Source organism: Syngnathus leptorhynchus, chromosome 9 (genome assembly GCF_054491065.1).
Source record: "Syngnathus leptorhynchus isolate UIUO chromosome 9, UIUO_Slep, whole genome shotgun sequence".
Classification (NCBI taxonomy): Eukaryota; Metazoa; Chordata; class Actinopteri; order Syngnathiformes; family Syngnathidae; genus Syngnathus; species Syngnathus leptorhynchus.
In genome coordinates this window covers 14,050,141-14,070,364 of record NC_141203.1, presented here as the reverse complement: position 1 = coordinate 14,070,364, position 20,224 = coordinate 14,050,141, and the positions used below count along the sequence as shown (strand labels likewise).

The 20,224-nt window shown below is 58.0% G+C and overlaps 4 protein-coding genes and 1 non-coding gene across 6 annotated transcripts; all 5 read right to left on the bottom strand.

Moving 5' to 3' along the window:
• Positions 1-66: 66 nt before the first annotated feature.
• trnal-caa (transfer RNA leucine (anticodon CAA)) lies at positions 67-175 on the bottom strand. Its single transcript has 2 exons — positions 138-175; positions 67-112 (listed from the first exon to the last, which is right to left on the bottom strand). It is a non-coding gene; the product is annotated as a tRNA-Leu (tRNA).
• Positions 176-900: 725 nt separating this feature from the next.
• Positions 901-6,207, bottom strand: sestd1 (SEC14 and spectrin domains 1). Its single transcript, XM_085920203.1, has 19 exons — positions 6,030-6,207; positions 5,112-5,175; positions 4,876-4,984; positions 4,644-4,734; positions 4,454-4,567; positions 4,258-4,371; positions 4,065-4,153; positions 3,949-4,001; positions 3,791-3,859; positions 3,473-3,630; positions 3,220-3,342; positions 2,945-3,148; positions 2,755-2,869; positions 2,522-2,666; positions 2,323-2,404; positions 2,124-2,246; positions 1,858-2,049; positions 1,678-1,781; positions 901-1,439 (listed from the first exon to the last, which is right to left on the bottom strand). Exons 2-19 carry the CDS (start codon positions 5,164-5,166, stop codon positions 1,181-1,183), a joined length of 2,199 nt encoding a protein of 732 aa, XP_085776329.1. The 5' UTR covers positions 5,167-5,175; positions 6,030-6,207; the 3' UTR covers positions 901-1,180.
• A 232-nt stretch (positions 6,208-6,439) lies between these two features.
• On the bottom strand, positions 6,440-9,647 carry LOC147051455 (solute carrier family 22 member 4-like). The gene is made up of 11 exons (XM_085920204.1): positions 9,416-9,647; positions 9,036-9,212; positions 8,861-8,964; positions 8,636-8,790; positions 8,288-8,459; positions 8,080-8,206; positions 7,807-7,907; positions 7,516-7,730; positions 7,250-7,432; positions 6,951-7,086; positions 6,440-6,886 (listed from the first exon to the last, which is right to left on the bottom strand). The coding sequence occupies exons 1-11, from the start codon at positions 9,623-9,625 to the stop codon at positions 6,796-6,798; spliced, it is 1,671 nt and encodes a 556-aa protein (XP_085776330.1). The 5' UTR covers positions 9,626-9,647; the 3' UTR covers positions 6,440-6,795.
• Positions 9,648-9,781: 134 nt separating this feature from the next.
• On the bottom strand, positions 9,782-16,254 carry fhip1b (FHF complex subunit HOOK interacting protein 1B). Of its 2 annotated transcripts, XM_085920201.1 has the most exons (13): positions 15,973-16,254; positions 15,049-15,253; positions 14,312-14,621; positions 13,432-13,860; positions 13,108-13,338; positions 12,791-13,036; positions 12,520-12,687; positions 12,368-12,447; positions 12,144-12,289; positions 11,209-12,081; positions 10,955-11,133; positions 10,715-10,877; positions 9,782-10,646 (listed from the first exon to the last, which is right to left on the bottom strand). In XM_085920201.1, the coding sequence occupies exons 3-13, from the start codon at positions 14,444-14,446 to the stop codon at positions 10,351-10,353; spliced, it is 2,946 nt and encodes a 981-aa protein (XP_085776327.1). In that variant the 5' UTR covers positions 14,447-14,621; positions 15,049-15,253; positions 15,973-16,254; the 3' UTR covers positions 9,782-10,350. The 2 variants fall into 2 exon arrangements, with proteins under 2 accessions (XP_085776327.1, XP_085776328.1); XM_085920202.1 differs by lacking the exon at positions 15,049-15,253.
• A 1,028-nt stretch (positions 16,255-17,282) lies between these two features.
• On the bottom strand, positions 17,283-19,911 carry hpxa (hemopexin a). The gene is made up of 9 exons (XM_085920383.1): positions 19,782-19,911; positions 19,642-19,658; positions 19,062-19,297; positions 18,720-18,873; positions 18,440-18,652; positions 18,273-18,368; positions 18,063-18,193; positions 17,842-17,989; positions 17,283-17,619 (listed from the first exon to the last, which is right to left on the bottom strand). The coding sequence occupies exons 1-9, from the start codon at positions 19,838-19,840 to the stop codon at positions 17,390-17,392; spliced, it is 1,284 nt and encodes a 427-aa protein (XP_085776509.1). The 5' UTR covers positions 19,841-19,911; the 3' UTR covers positions 17,283-17,389.
• Positions 19,912-20,224: the final 313 nt, after the last annotated feature.

The following is a 20,224-nucleotide window of genomic DNA, read 5'->3' as shown; positions in this document are numbered from 1 at the left end:
TATTTGGAGGCGGCTACTTGAAAGGTTGAAAGAAACACTAAAAGAGCCCAGACGACAAAAAACTCTTGTCAGAAGTGGGATTCGAACCCACGCCTCCATTCGGAGACCAGAATTCCCGTCGACGAGAAGGTGCGAACCTTGAGTCTGGCGCCTTAGACCGCTCGGCCATCCTGACAACTGACGATTCAGTCATCTGTTTGCCTTGTTAACTTGAGTGCCCGGACAGACCAAGGCTTGTGGCACCCGTGTGCCTGCCGCCGTCTGCCCGGCCAAGGCCGAGCATGCATGCACATCGCTTCAACGAGCTTTCCGCCGCCTTTTGGAGTTCGACGCTGACACGAGCGCGGTAGGACGTTGCTTGGGCTAGCTCTTGACGTGTCATCGACTGCTGTGATAGGTAAAACGTTTCCTCTTTAAAGTCATTTTAATGGGGACAAAAAAACACACACCACCTTCTCAACATAAGCTGTACTCATTTACGTTTGCAAGTCAACATTTTTAGTTCATTTGACAACTGCTCCGACAGTCGCCTTCCGATGACGTCACACGCAACTCCACTGGAAATGATGGCACGACGACTGTCGCAATGTTATTGACGATGAAGGATTTGCTTCTATTCTCGGACTTTTACAAATACTTCATCCATTGCTTTTCATTTGCGCGTTTATTTTTCAAAGAAGTGCGTCAAAGGCTCTTTTGGCAGCTTTGACGGAATTGTTGTGGAAAGTGGCCTCTTCCGGAATTAGCCCACCTGTGTGTGACAGGGCATCGTTTGAACACGCTGGGAGAATCATTGATATTGCGTCATGGAGTGATTCTGTCGTGTTCAAAAGCAGAGCGGTAGGCGTTCCTCAGGACCCAACCCAGGACTTCAAAGTGAGTATCGTCAGAAAATAGGAGTTTGAAACTTGAAAAAGTTTATTTGGACGATGTCATGGACATTTCATTGGGGAGAGGAGACACGCACGGATGGTGGAAGCGTTTTCTTGGAAAAAAACAAAATGTGAAATAAATTATTTTGTTTTGGCGAGCACACGTAGGGTGGGGGCAGGGAACCAGGAGCATGCTGGGAAAAATGTCTCCAATCCCCACGTTATGTTAGAAAAAAAGGCAGGCAGGCAGGCAGGCAGGCAGGTAGGTAGGTAGGTAGGTAGGTAGGTAGGGCCAGCCAACAATTCTCTCAGCATTGGAGCATGTCCTCCTCCCGGGAGTCCGCCTCCTCTTGTTCCTCTTGCTCCTCTCTCTCCTCAGCCTCCCTCTCTCCCGGCTCCTCGCCGATGACGTCGAGGGCGGCGTGAAGCGACTCGTCGTGCGGGCGGGGCTCGCCGCCCATCTCCGCCTCCTGAAGCTGCAGCCGCCGCTCCTCCACCAGCAGGAGGCGCTCTCGCACCCGCTCGGCCGCCGCGTCGCTGCCCGAGCTGCCGAAACGTTGCTCGCTCCTAACGCAAGCACACGCGCACTGGGTGAGCGCGTGCGAGTCGGCGTTTCCGTCGCGCTTTCAAATCCACTTTGCGAGATGTTTGAATTTGGGCTTCGGTGTTACTTTTGCAGCGTTTCCCAGTGAAATTTGCTTTCCAAGCTCAGAAAACCTTGGAAAAGGGACACATGCAAACGGCGCGCACCAAGTGGGCCTTAGCTACGTTTGCGTGCGTGCGTGCGTGCGTGCGTGCGACCAACCCATCGGGGAAGATGACGGCCATGCCGAGTCTGTCCAGCAGAGCTTTGGCTGAAGCGTCCACCTCGTCCAGAGACTCGGCCTCGGCGCGCTCGTCCTCCAACACCTGAAACCATTTGGGTGAGTATTGGAGCAAAGACGGACGGCAAGAAAGCAGCAGCAGCAGCTTTTCATTTGCTGACCGCGTCGGCGCGCCGGTGGAAGGCCAGGGCGAGCTGCAGCCGATGCTGTCGTTCGTCGGCGCTGACGGCAAACTGCTTCCACACGCGGTTGAGTCGGGGCAGCGTGTCGCCGGAGGAGCGGGCGGCGCAGCGCAGCGACTGGCACAGCACCACCGTGGCCTGCAGCAGCTGGCGTCCGTAGTCGTAGGTGCTCTGCGAGGCGAGGCACACGCGTGCGCACACCTCAGCCTCGGAATCACACGCACCATTCGCTCGCGCCGTCTGACCTGCGCCACGTCCACAAACTTCCTGTGTTTGTCCATCAAGGCTTTGGTGTCGCGGGCGTCGTCCCCGAGTCGCACGTGTGTCTTCAGCAGAGCGTCCAGCAGCTCACACAGCCAATCCACAGCCTGCGCGGGCGGGCGCACGCACGCACGCACGTCATCGCACGCACAGTCGAGGCAGCGCCGCGCTCTCGGGTCTCACCTGTGAGGCGTCTTCTTCGCATTTGAACAGCTGAACCATCTGTAGCATCTTCAGACGCCGCACGTCCACCATGTCCTCGCACCTACACCGATGAGCACGTCACTTTTTTTTGCGGTCACCATTTGGGTTTCAGATGAGGGCTGGCCCATTTGCTAATTGACGAGCACCGCATCACCTCCGCTAGCACGTCAGCGCTCACCTCTGTTTCCTCATTTGCATGTCGTCCATGACGTCGCGGATCTGCCGCACGTTGTCCCTCTGCTCATCTGCCGCCTCGCCCTCGTCGGCGCAGGTGCGCTCCAGCAGCAGCGCCCCCTTCTGACGCAGCGACGTCAGCCCCACTTCTGCTCAGAGGGGAGGGAGGGAGGGAGGGAGGAGTCCACGGGACGGGTTAAAGCAGCATGGCGGTGAGCCCTCCGCCCACGTACGTACCGACGCTGCGCAGCTTCTCCTCCAGCAGCTTGAGGCTGTGTTGGATCTGCGAGCCGTCCGCCGGGGTCACGTCGGCGCAGAGCGTGCCCAGGAGGGCGTCCAGCTGCTGCGACAGCTAACGACAGCGACACGGAAGCCACGTCAGCGATCTGAGCTGAAGCCTCCCCAAAGACTAAAGCCAGCTAGCGACCTCCTGCGCGGCGGCGTGGAAGGCGTGCGCGGCCTCCAGGACGTTCTGCCGAGTCTCCAGCTGCGCCGCCTGCTGGTAGCACACGTCGCTCAGCTGCCGCTGCAGCGCCTTCAGCTCGCCGGCCTCCTCGTCGTCCTCGTCGCCGCCGCCGCCGAGGAGGACGGCGATCTGCTGGTTCAGCTCCACGTACACGGCAAACCATTCCTGGGGGGGGGGGCATTATGGCGCGTATTATGCGGTCGCACTCTGACGCGCTCGCGTGCGGCCGTACGTACGCTGTGCTGGCTCTCGATCTCCTCGTGCTTCTGCTGCAGCGCCTGCGCCGCCCGCATGGAGTCGCCGATGGCCCGGTGAGTCTTTAGCAGCTCCGAGCCCGGACCCTGCAGCCATGTCACCACCTTGCACGCATGCACGCGCGCACACACACACACACACACACACGCTTGCGTTGCCATTTGCCTTGCACGCTTTCCCTTGACTGTCACGTTTGGGTTTCATCTTTTCCCTTGACTTTCATTTCGTGCTCACCTGCATGACTTTGGCGTGCACGTCGTGTATCTGCGAGCGCTTGCTGCGCTGGCGGCAGACTTCCTGGTAGCGCGTGTACTTCTCCCTCAGCGAGTCCAGAAGCTTCACCACCTGAGGCTGAGCCAGAAGCTCCTCCTCCATCGGACGCCAGGCCGGCGCTGTGGGCAAAGCGGGGCACGGCGGGCGAGCCGGACGCAAAAAGTCATTGTCGAGCCTGCGTAGCTCAGAGCCGACGCAAAAAGTCATTGTCGAGCCTGCGTAGCTGAGAGCCGACGCGCTGCACACGGTGAGCTCGTCAGCGTGAGCTTCCCCACCCACCTCCTTGCCCTCCTCCACCCTCGGACACGTCAAAGCGCCGCTGCTGCAGTTCGGACAGCAACTCGTGACCTACGCGGCAGAAAGCGCCCTTGTGTTTCACTCCGACACCAAGGAGGACCGCGGCAAATGACAGAAAGAGAGAGAGAAACGCTCTTCACCCGTCTGGAGAACCGTCTCCGGGTCAAATGACGGGAGGAGGACGTCAGCTGACCTGCGCACATACACACAGACGCATTAGTGGGGCGCAGTCGCTCGCGTGCGCGCGACTGCGTACTTGTCTAGGGGGGCGCTCTTGTCGCTGTCGTTGATGATGGACAGCTGGTCTAGCAGCGAGGTGGACTCCTTGGTGAACTTCTCAAAGACCTGGCAGACAGGCAGGCAGGCAGGCAGGCAGAAAGGAGCTTGAGTTGAGTTGCCACGCTAACTCCAGCGCACGCATTTGTGATGATCAGGCGGCGGGGGGCCACCAGTCTCTTGCCGAGCCAGTCGCCGTGGTCGTAGTCCAAAGTCCCTCCGAAGTCGCGGGTCAGCTGCGAGGGCTCGATGTAGCGAGTCAGCTTATTGGCCGAAACCAGGATCACCTGTCGGGGAAAGACGCAGCGAGAGTTTCGGACGACTGTGCGAGCCGTCCGCTTAAGACCTCGGCGCCTGTTTTTGTCCCACCTCGAAGCCCAGTCGGTCCTTCTCCTTCCAGAAGCAGAAGTGCGTGACCTTCTTGTCCCAAAACTCGTCGGGCTTGACCACGCACACCAGCGAGACCTCGGCCGGGATCACGTTCTGGGGGAGTTGATTAGTTCGCGGCGGTTAGCCGCAGCAGCCAGCCGGCTAGCTCGCCAGGCGGCACGGCACGTACCTGCAGCATGAGCACCACCGTCTTGACCGTGTTCCACTGCGAGCGCCGTCCGTCCACGATGACGGTGAAGCCTCGTGCCTTGCACTTCTCGCTGGAAGCGCAATCGAGTGTACATTCTTAGGCGAGTGCTTGGGAACGATTAGCTTGCGCTTGAAAAACACTCGCTAACCTCCAACTCACAAGAAATGATAAATGAGGGTGCGAGCGTTAGCGCCCGCCGATACGTGCGTACCTGGGAATTCCAAGCAGATAGTCCAGCGTGTCGCTGAGCTCGTCCAAGCTGGTCTGGTCGCAGCCCAGCGGGATGCTGAGGATCAGACCGCTGCGACGATCTTTCCCGCCTCAAAGCGCAAGCGCACACGCGCGTTACTCATACAGATAAGTGCGAGTGCGCGCGCGCACGTATGTACGTACGTACGTGCGCGCGCGCACGTATGTACGTACGTACGTACGTACGTACGTACGTACCTGAGAGGAAGGCCAGCTTCTTGTTGAGCACATCGATGATGCTGCTAGCTTCCATCACGCTAACCTGATGACACAGCACAAGAGCAACAACGCTCCCTGTCATGTCAGCGCTGAAGCAAATGTTGACTTGGACCGCGTCTCCCTCCCTCCCTCCCTCCCTTCCGCAAGCGGAGCTGGGCCACCCTATGATCATCGGCAGCTACCGCAATGATTCATCGCCAGAATATTTACTCGATCAAACGTGGCGGAAAATTGCAATAATATGTGAGGTGGGACAATTTGAGCGGGTTCTCTTTGCCATATTTGCGCTTTCCATACTATATTTCGCCAGTCACTCATTTATGGGGGGGGGCATGAACTAAATGTGCATTACTACGGTATATATATTTAAAGGTTGTGCATAATAGTAAGACCAAATAGGCATGTGAGGTTGCACAGTGATGGAAGTATTTGTGATCCTGCGACGATAACATTGACCGCTTACGACGTTTACGTTTTGAAATGCGGCCTATCGCCAAGCAAGGAAGGTAACGAACGCCAATGGCAACAGTCCAACTTATCACGTTTTCTTAGCACGTGGGAACAAAATTCACGCACACACTTTGACCCTGGAAAGGCTGATCGGACGTGATTTCCTGTCAGATCGATTTTGGAGGTCCTGATCAAGTCCCAGATGTGCGGCGGTGGCGGCGGCGGCTCCCCCACCCCACCCCACCCGACCTCAGCTCAGCTTCATCGTCCTCATCCTTATGCTCATCCTTATGCTCATCCTCATCCACCTCATCCTCCTCCCTCATCTGGTTTTTCGGCCGGCCCACAGACACAATGACCTACATTGACTCCCGAGTCTTCCGAGCAATAACTCTGCGATCGATCAGTTCGCCAACGACTCTAAGCCAAACTACGGACTTTTCCTACCTTTCAGTCAAGCTTTTTGCATTCTGGGGCACCGCCAAGTCTTGCGTGAGTTTCCAACGGGCTCCGGCGGGCGGCTATTTAGTGCTTTTCCATCGGGCAGAGCGACGCTTCCCGCCCGAGTGGTGGGTGACTTGCTTGCTAACTGGAGTGGAGGCCAGGCACACACGGGTGGCGCTCCGCGCATGCGCAGTGCTGCTCCAAGGCAGACAGCGTTTCCGCTCCAACTTCCTTAACAACAAAAGCTTTTGGATTGGCTTCAGGTATCTGACCTGACCGGATGCGTCGTGTCTCTCTGTCAACAACATTTTTGTATGATGTCAACGTATGTTGTCTTATTTTGAAGAACAATCCTTTCACTAAGGGAAGTCACATATTCAGGGGCGGGAGCATTGAAAAGCACGTTCACGTACAATCGGAAACTTGCACTTTTTGCGTCGATCCATCGAAAACAAAACACCTCCAATTTTGATGAATTCATTTTGATTGTTCTCTAGCTACGAACATCCAGTTTACGGAAAAGCACATGACACAGTGAACATCCTCATTTGACATCAGGAATGTTATGATGGTGACAGGACAAGTGGAGCACAAAGGGATGAACGTTCATCTCAAATTAACTCACTGGTTGTTGTTTTTTTTCTTTTCATTGAATCTTTCTTGTGTCCGTGAATGCGCGTTTTGTCTCGATCTCGTGAACAAACTGAGAAAACGGAAATATCAAGCTGAAGACTAAAGTTCTTCAAGCGTGGGTGCATGTGTGCGCGTATTAAAAGCGAGTTGTCCACATGACCTCTGGTCCAGGATTGTCTTCAGAGGGTTTCCCATCATGCCTTGCAGCACAGGATGAGCATGGCCATCTGAGAAGAAGAGAGCAGCATTACAGTACTCAGTACTGATGATGCTGCTGATGATAAATTATACTTGCGCATGGTGGCCATCTGTTGAATGGTGTCAGGCAGTGGCTGTGTGAAGGTCTCGGGCAGAAAGAGACTGAGCACAACACCAAACACAGACAAGGAACCCACCAGGATCCACGGCAACAACTCGTAGCACGCTCCTGACACACACACACATTTCACATGACATCTAAGCAGTGGCATCATAGAACTTGTACCACCAGGGAAACCCTCATGGAAAACCCTCAAAGATGTGAATAAAGACCCCAATGAAAAGACTCTAGTGAAGATTTGAAATCCCAAACGAATGAAGATAGAACCGACCCAGTTGGAGGATGTAGGGCGACACCGCCGATCCGAGTCGTGAGAAGGTGGCGCAGGAGGACAAGGCTGTATTCCGGATGACCGTGGGGTACAGTTCTCCGCTGTACGTGTACAAAACGCTCAGGCCGGCCAGAACGCCAAACTTGCCCAGCAAGGCCAGCGACAGGGTCAGGACCGGATGAGCTACAGGCGGAGCGGAAGGCGGCGGTCGGTCGGTCGGTCGGGAGCGGTTTTGTTCCCAGGAGACTGCGGGCTCGCTACTTTACCGTGCAAGGTGACCTGCACCAGGAGCAACGCCAGCGCCCCCAGCAGCGAGAAGGCCACAAAGGACAGCTGGCGAGGAAGACGACGAGACGCCAGCCAGCTCGCCACGTACGCTGGAAGTTCGATGGCCGCCAGCAGGAAGTAGTTCACAAAAGGGTTGCCGGATAGAGAGGACAGGTTGAAGGACATGCCGAAGTAGCTGACGTTCAAGGCGAACCTGAAAGCGACGCGACATCGCAGCGGCTTTGAGCAAGAAACCGGTTTCCTTTGAACGCTAAACCACCCATACCCACCACACCGTCCACAGGATTAGCGACATGTGACAAACGTTTCGGGTCCGCAAGAGGTCCACGAAATTCATCGACTCCGGCCGGACCATTGCCTGATTCCCGACCTGGCGGAATACAAACCCGAGCAAAGACCTCACGGAGGATGTCAGTAAGCGGTCCCGGGCAGTAAGCGAAAGATACTCGCCCAGTTGAGAACTTGCTGGAGGCTCGCGTGAAAGAGCCCAGTTGAGGACTCAATTGAGTGACACTATCAAATGCAGATGGCGCTCCGCTCACCGTGGTGCTTTTGAAGATGACCTCCGGAGCCTCCACGCCGTTCTCCAAAGCGGCTGCACTTAACACCACTTGGGCTTGTCTCAGACGTCCACGAGACACCAGCCAGCGAGGAGACTCTGGAAGGAGCCTACCGCACAACACGCGCATGACGGAGAAGATGGACACAGAACAGCACAGGCCGAGGTAGGCCGGGGCGGGGCGGGCTCACCAACACAGCGGAACACAGGCCAGACCGGGAAGTGCCAGGATCAGTGCCAGGAGACGCCAGCTCCGGACCAGGTAGGCGGTCCCGGGCAAAAGCAGCATGCCCAACACGTAAGCCAAGGGCAAACACAGATTGGAGAAGAGGACTCTGGTTGGACCTGTCAGAATCTCAGAACCTAAAGCGCAACAACGGAATGGGAGGGAGGGACAGAAGGACGGACGGCTCAAGGCATTTGCAAATGGCAGCCCGACTGCCATCCAAAGCTTGCGTTGAGAGCCTGGAAAAGAAGAGTAGGCGAGGGGGAGAGCAGGGTAGGGTAGGGTAGGGCAGGGCAGGGCGGGCGACACAAACCCAGAACAAAGACCACCACGAAGCAGCCGATTTGCCCCAGGCCCATGGCGAAGAAGAGCGCGGTGAAGAGCTCCCAGGATGGCGCCACGGCCAGGACGCTGCTGAAGACGCTCATCAGGGCCACGCAAGCCAGCAGAACGGGTTTCCTGCCAACCCTGCTGAGCGTTTGTTCCCTTTGTCACGCCCGGCCGGGATGAGCAGGGCCAGAGTGAGCGACCGCGCTACCTGTCGGAGAGCTGGCCCGAGATGAAGCATCCGCACAGTCCGCCCAGGAAGTAGGCCAGAGTGCTCAGAGGCGCTTTCCACTGCTCATCGCACACCAGAGCAAACTGGGAGGGAGGGAGGCAGCATCAAAGCCGGCAGCCGTGCTAAACGTCAAGCAAGCGACTCGCCGCTTCACCTCCGTGACCACGGTAGACTGGTAGTGCTCCGTGCTGAAGGTCCATCCGTTCTTACAGCCTTCCTGCGGCAGGTTGGACAGCGGCGCATCTGAACTGAGACCGGAGGCGCTGAGGTTCTGAATGAGGCTCAGCTGAAAGCGGCTGCAGCTGCTCCGCTCCAAGCGTCCGGAGACCAGCTGAGCGACAAACATCTCCCGTTAATGTTCCACCCGGGCGAGTGAGCGAGGAGAGCGGTTCGGACCGGACCGGACACTCGGCTGGTCAATCATTTGCAGCTCAACTGCGCACTTAGAGGAACTGAAAAATGTCTGGAGGAACCTCGCATCGAGGACACCATCAGAAGGTGAGGCCAGAAGAAACGCGGCCAACCGGTTCTGACCTGCAGAGGGACGGCGACCTGCGTCCATTCGGGGCCGAGGCTGCCGTCGGGGATCCGGCAGACGTGCGGCGGCGTGGCCAGCAGGTAGAGGCTGGACAGCAGGTTGTAGCCCGAGGGGAGGGCGGCCAGGCACAGCTGCCAGACCACTCGCCTCTGGAAGGGACCCCAAGAGCCCAGGAAGGACACGGCGTCCTCGTAATCAGGCTGCATGGGGACCGCCGCCGAGTACCGTGCCGTGCCAGACGGCCGTGCTGGGCCTTTCAAAAGCTCTCTTTTGCAGAGCTTGACTCCTCCCCTCTAGCAAAGCTTCCGGCTCAGCAAATGTGTGTCCAAGGCAGCCAATCACAGATCAGACGCACAAGAGGAGCCTGCTGCAAACTTTATAAATTAATAAAAACATTCCCTTTAGTGTTTTGCTGACAGATTGTTTCGCAGCCTCACACGCGTGCACTGACAATTATACAAAAATATGCAAAACGTTTCCTCCATTTGCCTTTCTTTTCTTCCAATACGTACATGTCCACCTTTTTGCATAGTTGCAAAATGGAAGAAACTTTTGATCAAACGTGGTACAGAGGCAGAGAGGGGGGGGGGGGAAAGTCCAGATGAGGGAGTGAGCGGACTGGACCGACCGCACTTGGCAATAAAAGACGAGACAAGCGCAGCGTCCAAACTAAAATCCCTTTTTTTGTTGCTCGTCCTCCGTGTGCGTGCCCAAACGTGAACGGACCAAAGTCTTAAAAGCTCGTCTTCCCTTTGTCCATTGACAACATGAAAAGGTGTTCGGTGACGCAAAGGTCATGAATGTGCCTTGTTGGCAGTTAGCACCAAAAAGTGTTGGCGAGCGACTGGCCCTGGTCGTGGCTAAGCCCATGCGCATCGAGTGCATCTTGGAATCCCTCGTCTGGCCCCCGCTGCTCCTCCTCCCCCTCGGTCTACTCCTCGGCCTCGGTGGCGGCGAAGGGCAGCGCGACGGCGTGCTCCTGGGCCAGGGCGGCCAGCTCCTTGAGGAACTCGCAGAAGATGACGGCGCAGTAGACGGCGTTCTTCACGCGCAGCGCCTCCGCCTGCCTCTCCAGATTGGACACGCCGCTGCCAAACAGAGCGCTGTGCAGCGTCTGGCCGCCCACTCGCACGTGGGCCAGGGCCATCTGGGCGGCGCTGCGGCTTCGAGCGGGGCTGTTGGTGTGGCGGAGGATCAGCTCGCTCAGGGACGACTTGCGACTCTTGACTGGCACAAGAGAAGAACGCGCTGAGTCCGGGAGAGACGGGGCCGGCCCCTTTGACAGCCGCGCTCACCTAGCGAATCCGAGCGGCGGAGAGGGGGGACGGCGCCGGGCGGCTCGCTGCGGTCCAACTTCCCGCGCGCCACCAGGTACTGCTGCGCCTTCCTCAGCATGGCGGGGAAGTCCTCGCGGGAGGCGGCGAAGGCCTCGATACGGCTCTTGACGGAACCCAGGACCTGCGGGGTGAGCGCGTGACTTTGCAAATGCCGGCTCTTGCCGGGCCGGACTTTGGGAATCTCATCCTCCGGCTTACCTGGACGAGAGACTTGACGCTGGGCTGGAAGACCATGTTGGTGTTGAGCAGGAAGGAGCGCAGCAGGGGTTGGGGGTAGCAGGCCAGCCGCGCCACCACGCCCGTTAGCAGGATGTTGACGTACAACGAGTTGTGCGGCATGTTCTCCATCTTGGCCAGCAGCGCCGCCATCAGCGGACCTACACGCGCGCGCGCGCGCGCATCGGTCACACGTGGCTCACCTTTGGGAGGGGGACACGAGGTGAGGCTCCTACCTGTGTACGGCTGACAGGAGCCCTGAGCCAGAGGTCTAGCGGGACTGCAGACCACCCCGTGGGAACTTTCTCCCGTGCCGTCGGGAGCCGAGCTTTTCCCCTCCAGCACTTTCAGCTCCCCGCCGAAGGCCTCCCCGTCATCGGGGGAGTTTTCCAGAAGCTCCCGGATGAGGCTTTCCACCGAGGGCTGGCCGGAGACGTCATTTTGTTGGGGGTCGTCGCGCTGCTCTGAGTCTCGCTTCACCTTCTTGGCCTCCAGCTCTCTGTCCCCATCCGGGCGGGGCTCCCTCGGCCCCGCCGCGCCGTTGACCAAGGCTTCGCGGGAATTCTCTGGCGCCGGCGGGGCAGCGGCTAAAGGGGCGGCGGGGCCGAGGTGCGGAGGAACGGGTTTGGCAAGCGGCTGTTGGCGTTGAAAACCGCGCTTCTTGGAGCGCGGCGTGAGGCTGATACAGTTATTTTGGCCGATGGTGACCTCCCACTCGCCGCTGTCGTGCTCCGAGCCGCTCCATTCGGACCGCGCCGAGCGGCGCTCGGGGTACGCGGCGGCGGCGGCGGCCAGCGAGGGCGAGGCGCCGGCACAGGGGTTCTCGCCGTCGTAGGGCGCCGACCAGTCCCGGCAGGCCCAGGAACAAAGCTCCACGCCTCGTCGGGCGTCCTTCAGGTAGTCCAGGTAGCCCCGATCTAAAGCCGCGACGGTGGGCCGCGGCCCGCGTACCGGGCTGTCGGGGGCGGACCGCTCGTAGTCGGCGGGACCGGGAGGCCCGCCCGAGGCGCTGCTCTGCTGGCGGATGAAAAAGGTCAACCGGGACGGCGTGCTAGGTCTGGTCGGCGTGCCGCCGCCGCCGCCGGAGTCCCCGCCCGCGTCGTGGGCCACTGTGGACAGACAAACTCAGCAAATTCTGCTGCAAACACTTACGCAGGTGCTTAACATTCACTTTTGGGAAGATCCTCTTCCCGCACGGCCGTCCGGCAGCACTCGGGGATGAGCGACAGGAACTTGTCGGCGCACTTCCCGTACATGTCGGTCTCCCGGATGGCGCGCCGCTGACTCAGCATGACGTGGCTGCACGGGAGCAGGTACCTGGGGCCCGGCAGACCAGGTCACGGCCCGTCCGTCCGTCCGTCCGTCCGTCGCCCGGCCGTGCGTGCGCGTACGTACCTGAGGACTAGCTGCAGCATGATGTCCTCGCAGTTCAAGGACACCAGAGTGCGGAACAGGCTCAGGGATACCATGCAGAGCTGCGAGACAAGATGGCGCGCGCTCAGTCAGCAAGCACCTGCGCCAAACACGCTTGCCATGCGCGCACCCACCCTAGAGTTGCTGGCGATGCGCGCCAGCAGCGTGTCCAGAATGGAGTCGTTGTCCAGGCGATGCAGCAGGATGAAGCGCAGGAAGGTCTTGAGCAGGGGCGTCTCGCTCACACTGCGCAGGAACAGGTCCAGGTAAGCCGTGCTGGCGATCATCTCGTCCACCGACGACTGCACACCACACCGGCAAAGCGCGGATGAATCAAATTGAGTTTGGGGCCGTCGCTGCTACGCCGCCGCCGCCGTCTCCGTGAGCGAGCGAGCGAGCGAGCACCTTGTACAGGGCCGGCGCCACCACGGGCACCAGAAAGCCGTTGTGCAGGTAGTCCAGCAGCTGCGAGCGCACGGCGGGGTGGGCCACCTGCACCACCGCGTTGCAGAACTCCAGAGAGTTCATGAAGACCACCAGCGAGGACTCGGCCGTCCAGTCCTCGCGCCGCAGGGCGTGCCAGTCGTCACCGCGCGCCTCCATCTTGCGGGGCAGCGACGAGTAGAGCGCGCTCAGGCCCGTCGCCAGCACCTGCGGACGACCGACCCACCGAATTAGGGAGCGTTCGGGGGGCCTCGCTTTCCACCCACGCACATACGTACGGGGCAGAAGTAGGAGTTGTGCGCAATGTAGCGCGCCACGGCGCGGTCTGAGGCGGAGGCGGCCATGACCAGCAGCAAGGCGTCGCGGGCCTGCTGGCCCACCGCGCCCTCGCGGTGGATGAAGGGCACCAGCAGCGAGAGGACGGGCAGGTCGCCCGAGCCCCGCGGCGCCGGGGCCGCCCGCAGCAAGGTCTCCAGCAGCGCCGGCTCGCGCGCCACCCACGCGCACACCTGCGGGCGGGCGGGCCAGGTTACGGTCAGGTTTTTCTTTCAAACGTTGCTTAGATTGCTCGCTCTCCCTCCCTCCCTCCCTCCCTCCCTCACCTGATTGAGGAGCAGCACCAGGCTGTTCTCCAGCGCGGGGGGGCAGCCGCCGTCTGGCGGCGCGCAAGCCCCGACCAGCCTGAGCAGCGGGCGCAGGACGGCCGGGCGACGCAGCAAGGCTTGCCGCGATTGGCCCACCAGCATCTCAAAGAGCTTGAGCAGCGCCCCCAGGCTGTCTGTGTCGGGACCGCGGTCAAGGTGCCACAGGAGAAGGCGCTCCAGCACCTGCTCGCGGATCACCAGCTGCAGGATGGGCCCGCTGCCGCCTCGGCCCTCGCCGTCTTGGTCCTCGCCGCCGCCTAGGTCGCCCTCGCTTGTGGGGGGCCGCTCCTCGGCCAGGAGGCAGAACATCTGGTCCGTGTGGTTCCTCACGGCTATCAGGTCGTCGGTGGAGCGCGACGACTCGCTCTGCTCCAGCACGCGCCACAACTGAAAAGAAAAAAAACAAAACAACACCTTTAATTCCACTTCAACCTTTTTGCTCTCTCGATATTTACTGCGTCCAAAAAGATTTGATGTGGCACATCATGTGACACATTTGCGTGTCATTGCCGAGATGAGCGTTTTTCTTTTCAGGAAAGCATCGTTGCGCGACTTGCACGTTAGCCTCAAATGTGCGGTGGGTGGGCCAGCGCGGCGGCAGACGGTCCGCCTCGATAAGAGAGTGCGACTTCCTCTTGAGCAAGATCAACACATTTCATCTTAAAAAATGCCTCGTCTTGTCGGAAAAAGGATGTCTCGTCAAGTAACCACTTGATTCTGAAGTAAAATGAGACCCGTTTCACGTTTTGACAAAATGTGACCAGAATCTTTCTGAGAGGAAAGCTTTTCAAAAACGATCCAAATACAAAAGCTGTCCGCTTGTTTTCAAAGCACTCACTTGTCTCCAGTGGTTCTCAAAGACCATGAGGCAGGTCTCGGGGTCGGCGGTGCACGAGGGCGCCTCGTGGGGGGCGGCGCCGCGCCCCGGGCGGGCGGCAGCGGCACGTGGCGTCAACCTGCCCAGCCAGCTCATCTCTGGGCCACGACGAGCCGGCGGGCAGAGGCCACGCCGCTTGAGGGCCAACGGCGGGGAGGAGGGGGGCGAGCGGGGCTGGGCTGGTCTGCGCTGGTCGTCGTCACCCAAGGTTCACGGGCAGGAAGTGCTGCGACCCGTCATCCGGTCTGCAGCCAGGACCACTCCATGCTTGCTGTCGACAAAAGACCGCCACCGCCGTCATCATCGTCATCGCCGTCTAGAGCGAGCCCGGGAAACGGGACGGACGTCTACGCCTTGGAAGTTGGCCCGAAGGCCCCGGCCCGGTCGAAAGAAGCGGCAGGATAAAAGCCACCGTTGCGAGATTGATCCACAGAATGACGGCGACCGCTTTGGTGCAGCCTAAACTCTGTCGGTCACCACCGTGGCACGACTCGAACGAGTCGGCCCAAATCTTTGTCTCAATTGCGGCGCTGATATCAAAGCGGTGAAACCCTCGGCGCCCTCCGCTGCCGCGCCGCGCCCTCTTCTGCGAGTTAACGTTTAAACCGCTTTCGTCTTGCCTTTGAACAGAGCAGCCCTAGAGCAAGGTTGTCAGCCATAAAAAAGTAAGAAGGAGGGAAATTGTCAGCAGCACTCACCGGCGGGCGGGCGGGCGCACGCAAACGCGTCGTCGGCCAAGCTGGACAGGACCGCCGAGCCGGACAAGACAGTTGCGACGGACGGGCCACTTGCCGCACGCAGAGCCTGGGGAAGCGAGCGCCGAGCCGAGCGACCTTTGCACCCCGGGGTGGGGTGAGGCGAGGCGAGGCGAGGTAAGTTGGGGCCCGGCCGGTTGGCCGGCCGCTGCCGACAGAGAAGCAGCCGTCAAATGCTTTTCATGAGGCTGCGGGGGTTTTTTTTCTCTCAAGGACAATTTGCTTTTTAATTTCAAATATGCAATTGGAAGATCAGGACTGATTGCCTAAGGAAGATTTTTTTTACAGAAAATATGACAAACATCTATCTACTTGGTCAAATTGAGCAATGCCTTTTCTTGAGAAATCAATCAATCAATCAATCAATCAATCAATCACACATCTAGTAAAAATAATGATCTAACACTCTCAAAAAATGTAGCTTTATTATTTGAAGTCGATGACGAAAATCTCTATTTTGAAATACAAGGATTTCTTTTTCTCCTTCTTCTTGGGACAAAATCCTGTAGCGTAGCAAGGATCATTTTATGGAGTAAACAATTGATTTTTCCCTCAAGGAATAACAGCAAAAAAATCGAATCTAGAAGGTGATTTCACTATCGCGGATTTGACAGATCGCGGGTTGGTCTGGGCACGAGCGACCCCCGCGAAGGAGCCTTGCTGACTGCTGCTTGTCTTGTGTCAAGAAATTCAAACACTACGGCGTCAGCTAGCATCCATGCATACACTGGCGCACCGCACCGCACCGACGACCAAAGGCCTTCGCTTCCTTCCGCTCATTCCCCAAGTGAACCTTCGCCATAGATCGTGTGCGCGAAGCTGAGTGAGTGTCAAGTCAAGTGTTTACTACTGGCTGGCCTGGCTCACCTTGTTTTGCTGCCCAATCGAGCGAAGGCTTGGCTAGCGGCTAGCGACGAGCGGCAGGCGGCAACGAGATGAGAGCCACAACGTCAGGCTGGCGCTCGACACGAGCTGCGGGGCGGCCCGAGAGAGAAAGAGAGAGAAAGAGAGAGAGAGAGAGAGAGGCGCCGCATCCTGTCGGTAACCAACGGGACGGTACATGGCCATTAAGCGACCACTCAATCTGAGGGGCATCCTGGGCCTGCCGCCATCTTGGTCGTGTGAGAGCGACTCCGCCCACCTGCCTGCCTGTCCTCGTCGACGTCATATGTGGCCTCCCTCCGCGGGTTATTTTCATTCTCTATACTATCGTTTGTTCACATCCACAAGACATTTGACATTTTCACGTGAGTTTTGGTTTGTTTGTTTGTTTGTTTGTTTGTTTGTTTGTTTGTTTGTTTGTTTGTTTGTTTGTTTGTTTGTTTGTTTGTTTTTTTTGTGCATTTTTCTCGACGAATCCAATTTTGTGTGTGAATTGATGGACGTGCGTTTGTGGATCAGCAGACACGGGGATTGATACTTGACACAAACGTCACGCCTTTCAAAACACGCACACGCACACGCGCACACACAGGTCGCAGATATTCACGTGTTGAAAGGCCATACCTCCTCCGTCCGCGGGGAGGCGGTGTTTCCAGCTTCTCCTTTAAAAATGGGAGATTGTAAAACGGAACAAATTTCCACCGTCCAAAAATTCTTATTCAGCAATCGATGAATTGACAAGAAAAGTCACCAAATAATACAATTCCACCAGAGCTCACAGACACACAAAGACTGAGTGTGTGTGAGTGGGCTATCAATTTGACGGGGGGGGCATTTTGGCGGTCACCGGTCCATAGGGGCAGCGGCCGGGACCATCTGCTAAGCGGAGCCACATTTACCTGCCACGCTCTTGGACACTGGCCACACACACACTTCAACTTTTGTCTGCTTGAGTGTGTGTGGTGTGCTGTCAGTTGGATGGGGGCCATTAAGGTCACGTGAGCGGGAGTACTTTTGGCGGTCATAGGGGTGGCGGCTGGGACCATCTGCTGACATTTACCTGCCACGCTCTTGGACACTGGCCACACACACACACACACGTGCACACACATTGAGACTGTGGTTGAGTGGAAGCCCGTCCGTCCGTCCATCCATCCATCCATCCATCCATCCATCCATCCATCCATGCATCCATCCATGCATCCATCCATGCATCCATCCATCCATGCATCCATCCATCCATCCATCCATCCATCCATCCATCCATCCACCTGGAGCAAAGACAAGAGGCAGAGTGCTTCTGCTCACATTTATTGACAACAGAGGTGTAGAAAATTACACACTGTCTGCCTCTGACATTTGCCAGTCCAAAGCTGGATCCAAGTCGCCCATGGGGCGGCCACTAGTGGTCGCAGCCAAACAAGTCCATGGACACTCGGTGCTGCTCCGGGATGGCGCGTCCGGCCACAAAGAGCTGGATGTTATTAAAGTGGTAGAAATGGTTTCCGACGATCACGCGCACGCCGTGGGGGTCGCACATGGCGGCGTCCACCTTTGTGATCAAAGTCAACGCACGCTCGTTGGTGGCCTCGTGAGGCATTTTCTTCAGGTCCACGTCGTAGATGTGGTCGCCTGAAAAGACAAAGGCGATGGGGATGTTGACGTCAGAGCGCAAAGCTGATATTGGGAGGGAGGGAGGGAGAAAGAAAGAAAGAAAGAAAGAAAGAAAGAAAGAAAGAAAGAAAGAAAGAAAGAAAGAAAGAAAGAAAGAAAGAAAGAAAGAAAGAAAGAAAGAAAGAAAGAAAGAAAGAAAGAAAGAAAGAAAGAAAGAAAGAAAGGGCTTTTCAAAATGACCTTTGATAACGTGAGCAATGTGCTCATTCTCGCAGACAAAGGCGGCGTCAATGGGGCCCTCCAGACCCAGAACCTCCTTGACGCTTTTAGGGTAACCTTCCGTGAGGGTGTGCGGCTCGCTGACCTTGTACAGATACACTTGGTCGTCCTGCGCACAATGAGCCGTGACGTTACCGTCGGCGGTCCTGTCGGTCCCGAGACGGGCGGCGAGCGAGTCCAACCTTCATCATGTACAGCTGGTCCTCGTAGGAGAAGACGGCATCCACCTCGCTGTGAAGTTCTTTGAAGGACGCTTCGATGGTGTCCGCCTTCACCGTGTCGTTGTTGCCGTCTCTCTGCAGGAAATGGTGACCTGGGCAAAGGAGGGCCGGGCCGCCGGCCGCCTCAGTCACCTCAGTCATGGCGCCGCTTCCATCATTTCTCTCTCTCACCTCTGAAGGCGTACAAGTTGCCCGCGTCGTCAGAGGTGATGGCATCCAGGTGAACGTGGCTGCATCGCTCTCTCTCCACCACGTCGGTTTCCTCGCCTGCCACGCACAACATTGAGAGAAGCGAAACCTCTGAGCGAGCGAGCGAGTCTCAGCGCTGACCCACTTACTGTAGTTGGAGCACTTCATGAAGAAGTCGCGGGCCTCCTTGGGGTATCTGCCGTGGACCTCTCCGGTCTTGGGATCAAATTTGGAGAACTGGTGTCCGTGGAAGCAGTAGTAGTGCTCCATGTAGCGGAAGGCTGACGTGCAGTTGGGCATGGTCTTGAATTCTCTGTGTTCCACCGCCTTGTTGCCCATGTGGTAGTGGTAGATTTCGTGCTCTGTCGGAGGAGAGAGGGCGGGTGGTGAGGGGGGGGGTGGGCTCGTGTCGTCTTTGCGAGAACCAACCTTTGAAGAAGATGACTTCGTCCTCATCGCAGTCCGGCTTGGGACATACCACAGCGGCGTCCAGGTGGTCCGGGATGCCCGGGAAGACCTCGGAGATGGCCTTGGGGAAGCCCTCCTCCAACTTGTGCTTGTAGTAGGCGAACACTTTGTCGTTCTGGATAGAAACAAAGGCAGGCTGAGCCCAAGCCAGCCAGCCGGGCAGCCAGGCCGCCGGGCAGCCAGGCCGTCAGCCAGCCAGCCAGCCAGGCCGCCAGCCAGGCCGCCAGCCAGCCAGCCAGCCAGCCAGGCACGACTCCAAAACGCGGCTCGCGTGTGTGCATGCACGCTTGCATGTGTGCGTACCACAAAGAAGTAGAGGTGGTCGTGGTCAGAGGCGTTTTCAAAGTGCATCCGGAAAGCGGCATCCAGGTGGTCCAGAGGGTGGTTGGGATCTTCCAGCTCGGGGAAAGATCCGTTGAGCGGCTCCGCTTTGCCGTGGAAACCCTTGAATAGGTAGTGGCCTTTGAAGAAGAAAGGCATGCCCTCCTCGCTGACCGTCACCGCGTCCATCTCAAGGCCCAGACAGCGGTCCGGGGCGTCTGCGCGACACGCCGAGAGAGAGAGAGAGAGAGAGAGAGAGAGAGAGAGAGAGAGAGAGAGAGAGAGAGAGAGAGAGAGAGAGAGAGAGAGAGAGAGAGAGAGAGAGAGAGAGAGAGAGAGAATCAGAGAGAGAGAGAGAGAATCAGAGAGAGAGAGAGAGAGAGAGAGAGAGAGAGAGAGAGAGAGACGCTTGTGTTAGCGCCGAGCCGCGATGTCGGGACGAGGCATTTGTGCCTACAAAGCGGAACCGCGCCACCCAGCCCGTCTAAACAAAGCTCCCGGGACACGTTGGGGAACTTGGAGATGATGAAGAAGGAAAAAAGGCAGGTTGGAGCTCACTCACCTGAATGGCCATCGTGGCTGTGGGAGAAAAGAAAGAGGTGTCAAACAAAGTCAATCTTTGGCACGCACAATTTCCTTCCTCCCTTCGCTTGGCCAAAGTCGGCAAGCCTTCAAATGCTTCGAATGCAAAGACGGACTTACTGGTCGGCCCGGGCCGAGGCCAAGCAAAGGCACAGGACGGTGGCGAGCGCAATCTTCATGACGGCCTGACAGGAGTGAGCGAGACCGGAGGTGGCGACTCCACGGCTCCCCGGGCCATTTATAGGATCAGGCCAGGTGCGGGGGCGGCGCGCCGGACCCGTTCGATCCAGAATGCCGTGTCCTCAAGATACACCCGAGCGGGGTTACGCAAGCAGTACAAATCAATATGCGTGAGGACACAGGCTTCCCCACGCGCTTTGCCCAGCCGCCGCCACGTTCACGTGGCGCATTTGGCCCTTTCCTGAAGTCGCTTTGCTGGAGTCCGGCGAGCGACGCCGACTGGGGTCAAAGCGGGTCCGGAAGCTTCCAGAAGGTCCTCAAAGAGAGGTAACTAACCCGGCGTACTGGCGGGTCACCGATTGATTGTATAACACGCCGCTGAG

What these genes read in the sequence shown, in the direction of transcription:
- fhip1b (XM_085920201.1), bottom strand. Translation starts at nt 14,446, where the DNA reads ATGAGCTGGCTGGGCAGGTTGACGCCACGTGCCGCTGCCGCCCGCCCG. An exon ending in GGAAGAGGATCTTCCCAAAA is followed by an intron (nt 12,082 to 12,143) that starts GTGAATGTTAAG and finishes GTCTGTCCACAG; the next exon opens with TGGCCCACGACGCGGGCGGG. An exon ending in CCGCCGCTCGGATTCGCTAG is followed by an intron (nt 10,647 to 10,714) that starts GTGAGCGCGGCT and finishes CTCTTGTGCCAG; the next exon opens with TCAAGAGTCGCAAGTCGTCC.
- LOC147051455 (XM_085920204.1), bottom strand. Translation starts at nt 9,625, where the DNA reads ATGCAGCCTGATTACGAGGACGCCGTGTCCTTCCTGGGCTCTTGGGGT. An exon ending in CGTGGTGGTCTTTGTTCTGG is followed by an intron (nt 8,460 to 8,635) that starts GTTTGTGTCGCC and finishes GTTGCGCTTTAG; the next exon opens with GTTCTGAGATTCTGACAGGT. An exon ending in GCCTGTGTTCCGCTGTGTTG is followed by an intron (nt 8,207 to 8,287) that starts GTGAGCCCGCCC and finishes GTTGTGCGGTAG; the next exon opens with GCTCCTTCCAGAGTCTCCTC.
- sestd1 (XM_085920203.1), bottom strand. Translation starts at nt 5,166, where the DNA reads ATGGAAGCTAGCAGCATCATCGATGTGCTCAACAAGAAGCTGGCCTTC. An exon ending in AGGACCGACTGGGCTTCGAG is followed by an intron (nt 4,372 to 4,453) that starts GTGGGACAAAAA and finishes TTTCCCCGACAG; the next exon opens with GTGATCCTGGTTTCGGCCAA. An exon ending in AGATCGAGAGCCAGCACAGC is followed by an intron (nt 3,149 to 3,219) that starts GTACGTACGGCC and finishes CCCCCCCCCCAG; the next exon opens with GAATGGTTTGCCGTGTACGT.
- hpxa (XM_085920383.1), bottom strand. Translation starts at nt 19,840, where the DNA reads ATGAAGATTGCGCTCGCCACCGTCCTGTGCCTTTGCTTGGCCTCGGCC. An exon ending in CATGAAGTGCTCCAACTACA is followed by an intron (nt 18,369 to 18,439) that starts GTAAGTGGGTCA and finishes TGTGCGTGGCAG; the next exon opens with GCGAGGAAACCGACGTGGTG. An exon ending in CATTGCTCACGTTATCAAAG is followed by an intron (nt 17,620 to 17,841) that starts GTCATTTTGAAA and finishes TTGTCTTTTCAG; the next exon opens with GCGACCACATCTACGACGTG.